The sequence below is a fragment of the Aureococcus anophagefferens genome (assembly GCF_000186865.1).
Source record: "Aureococcus anophagefferens unplaced genomic scaffold AURANscaffold_65, whole genome shotgun sequence".
NCBI lineage: Eukaryota > Pelagophyceae > Pelagomonadales > Pelagomonadaceae > Aureococcus > Aureococcus anophagefferens.
The window spans coordinates 108,270-110,603 of NW_008705617.1; the positions used below are offsets into that span (position 1 = coordinate 108,270).

Sequence of the window (2,334 nt, forward strand, 5' to 3'; positions counted from 1 at the left end):
ACCGGACAGGGAAAGAGGAGTCAGGAGTTACGCACGAGCGACTGAACCCAGCGCAACACTTCACGCGTCAATGTCTGCTCTGCAATCGCTACGTCCGACGACATGGCCATACCGCGTTACAGCAAACCGCTGTAAAAACAGATATAAACTGACAAAAGATTTAGCACCAAGCGTGAGAAATTGCATTTACGGCAGTACAATATGTTTCCGGTAACGAGTTAGTGAGTTTAGACCACCTATCATCATCCAGCTAAATAAAAACTGCTGGTTGTGGTGGTCCTCTCCCAGCTCGCCGCTTCCCCGGGGTCCGGGGTGGCGCGGCTTATATTTTTTGGGTCATATGGTTTCTACTGACATCCAGGGGTTGGGATTGAGTGGTGAATTGCTGAGGCATTTGAAGCTGGAGGTCTGTGTCAGGTCTGTGATATGGCTATGGGTATGTTGTCAGGCGGCGCCGTCCCGTCTGCGCCTATCCATGGAGACATACTCCTGACTTTGATGTTTGAATTACTACCATATGATAATTATAGATACAAGCCAACTGCACTGCCAACTTCAAGCGGGGCTAGGCAGGTCACCTTAGCCAAAATTTTATCCCGCCACACTAGTAGGCCAGGGGCACTGCCATTTCCCCTCAAGGCCAAATTACACTTCAAGCCCCTTTACGATGGTAAAATGCTCTAATGCTTTTTAAAAGGCAAAAAGTTGAACGGCAACACAGNNCAACTTGCCCCAGCCCCGAGACCTGTGGAGCGAGCCGGGCTGATCTTCGATCACAGACCTCAGAGCAGACGGCCTCAACGGACCAGGGGGCTGCGCTTGCCCTTAGCGGCGGTGTTGAGGTCCTTGTTGAAGTGCGGGGTAGCGAAGTGCGAAGTGTTACAAACACTAACTAGATCTCACGAAACACTCGTAGACGCTTTCGTCAGCAAGGCCGAAAACAACCATAGGGCTGGGCGCGCCCGTAGAAGTATTTATTTATTATTTGTGGCCGCCGGCCGTAGTATGTCATAGAGGTCCTCCGTCGACCACGCGCGCGCGGGTCGACCGCCGAACTGAAATGTTGGCAAAATCGTTGAATTACCGCCCCCGCCAGGCGCGTGCATTGAGTTGGCGCGCTAATCGTATCATTTGAGACACTTTCAGGGTGTGGGGTCGCCGGTTCGGGTTGGGAGTCGCAATTAAATGTTCAACGAAACGAATACTTGAAGGGAAGTATCCTTGGGTTATTCGTTTTCAGAGTTTGTTTTCGGCCTTGTTCGTCAGCGCGACGGAACAGTTGCTGGTTCGATATTTGGTGGTAATTCTCATTTTTTTCGCCTTTTTTTGGCCGTTGAAACACTTGCCAACACTTGCCTCTCCCCCCTAAACACTTACACTTTGTGCTCCAAAATACTTCACTGGAACTTTGCTACCCTCCCCGTTGAAGTGCAAGGTTGGAGCCTAACTTGAAGGAAGCCGCGGCGGCGTTTAACATATCCCGCCGGCGGGATGTGTTATTACAGCGCGTGGTTAACGCGTGCTTGAGCGCCAAGCGGAGAACTCGCGACGTCCTTGACAAGACAACAGAGCCCGAGTTCCACACCGGCAGCAGAGGGTCCCACTCAGGCACCTGCGGGTGGCATCGTGGCGCGCCGACCTAGCGGACGAGGACGAGGTCGTCGATCTTGAGGATCATGCAGATGCACTCGGTCGCGAGGCCGAGCGCGGAGGTGTTGACGAGCAGGGGCTGGACGACGGCGCGCGCGCGCATGCGGCCGATGGCGCCGCGCTTGACGTCGATGCCCGCGTCGGCCTCGCCGCCGCGGTGGCGCTTGCGCAGGCTCCTGGGCAGCACACGGGTGATTCAACGTCGCTTCAACGTGGGCGTTCCGCGCGCGCGCGTTCCGGAAAAAGCGTCCGCGCTTCGACGCCGTTCCGAGAGATGATCGCTCGTCCAAAAATCAGCCGAAACGAGTGGAAAACGGCCGAGAAAGGAGCCTTTGAAGTTGGGAATGTCGCTCTCTTGTGCTGCCCTGGCAGGCTCGTGACGACGTCGATGGGATTCAGGCCGGCGTTCTCCGCGAGCGTGTAGGGCACGACCTCGAGCGCGTCCGCGAACGCCCGGAGGCAGAAGCCGACGGGCCCGGGCTCGCGCGCCGCGGCGTCCGCGAGCCCGAGCGACGCCTCGACCTCCGCGGAGCCGCCGCCGGCGACGAGGAACTTCTCCTTGACGAGCGACCGGACGACGCAGAGCGCGTCGTGGAGCGACCGGTCGGCCTCCTCGAGGACGAGCTTGTTCGAGCCCCTCACCTGCGCGGCGCGCGGGCGGGCGCGGTCCCTCCCCCCCCCCCC

General features: G+C 57.6%; 1 protein-coding gene across 1 annotated transcript in view; it reads right to left on the bottom strand.

The window, feature by feature from the left end:
• Positions 1 to 2,334, bottom strand: part of AURANDRAFT_70446 (hypothetical protein) — a gene marked incomplete at both ends in the record, with an annotated part of 4,923 nt that overhangs the window by 618 nt on the left and 1,971 nt on the right. Inside the window, one exon of the mRNA XM_009043727.1 lies at positions 2,027 to 2,292. Within this exon, the coding sequence (XP_009041975.1) occupies positions 2,027 to 2,292 (266 nt within the window). The remainder of the gene's footprint in view (positions 1 to 2,026; positions 2,293 to 2,334) is intronic.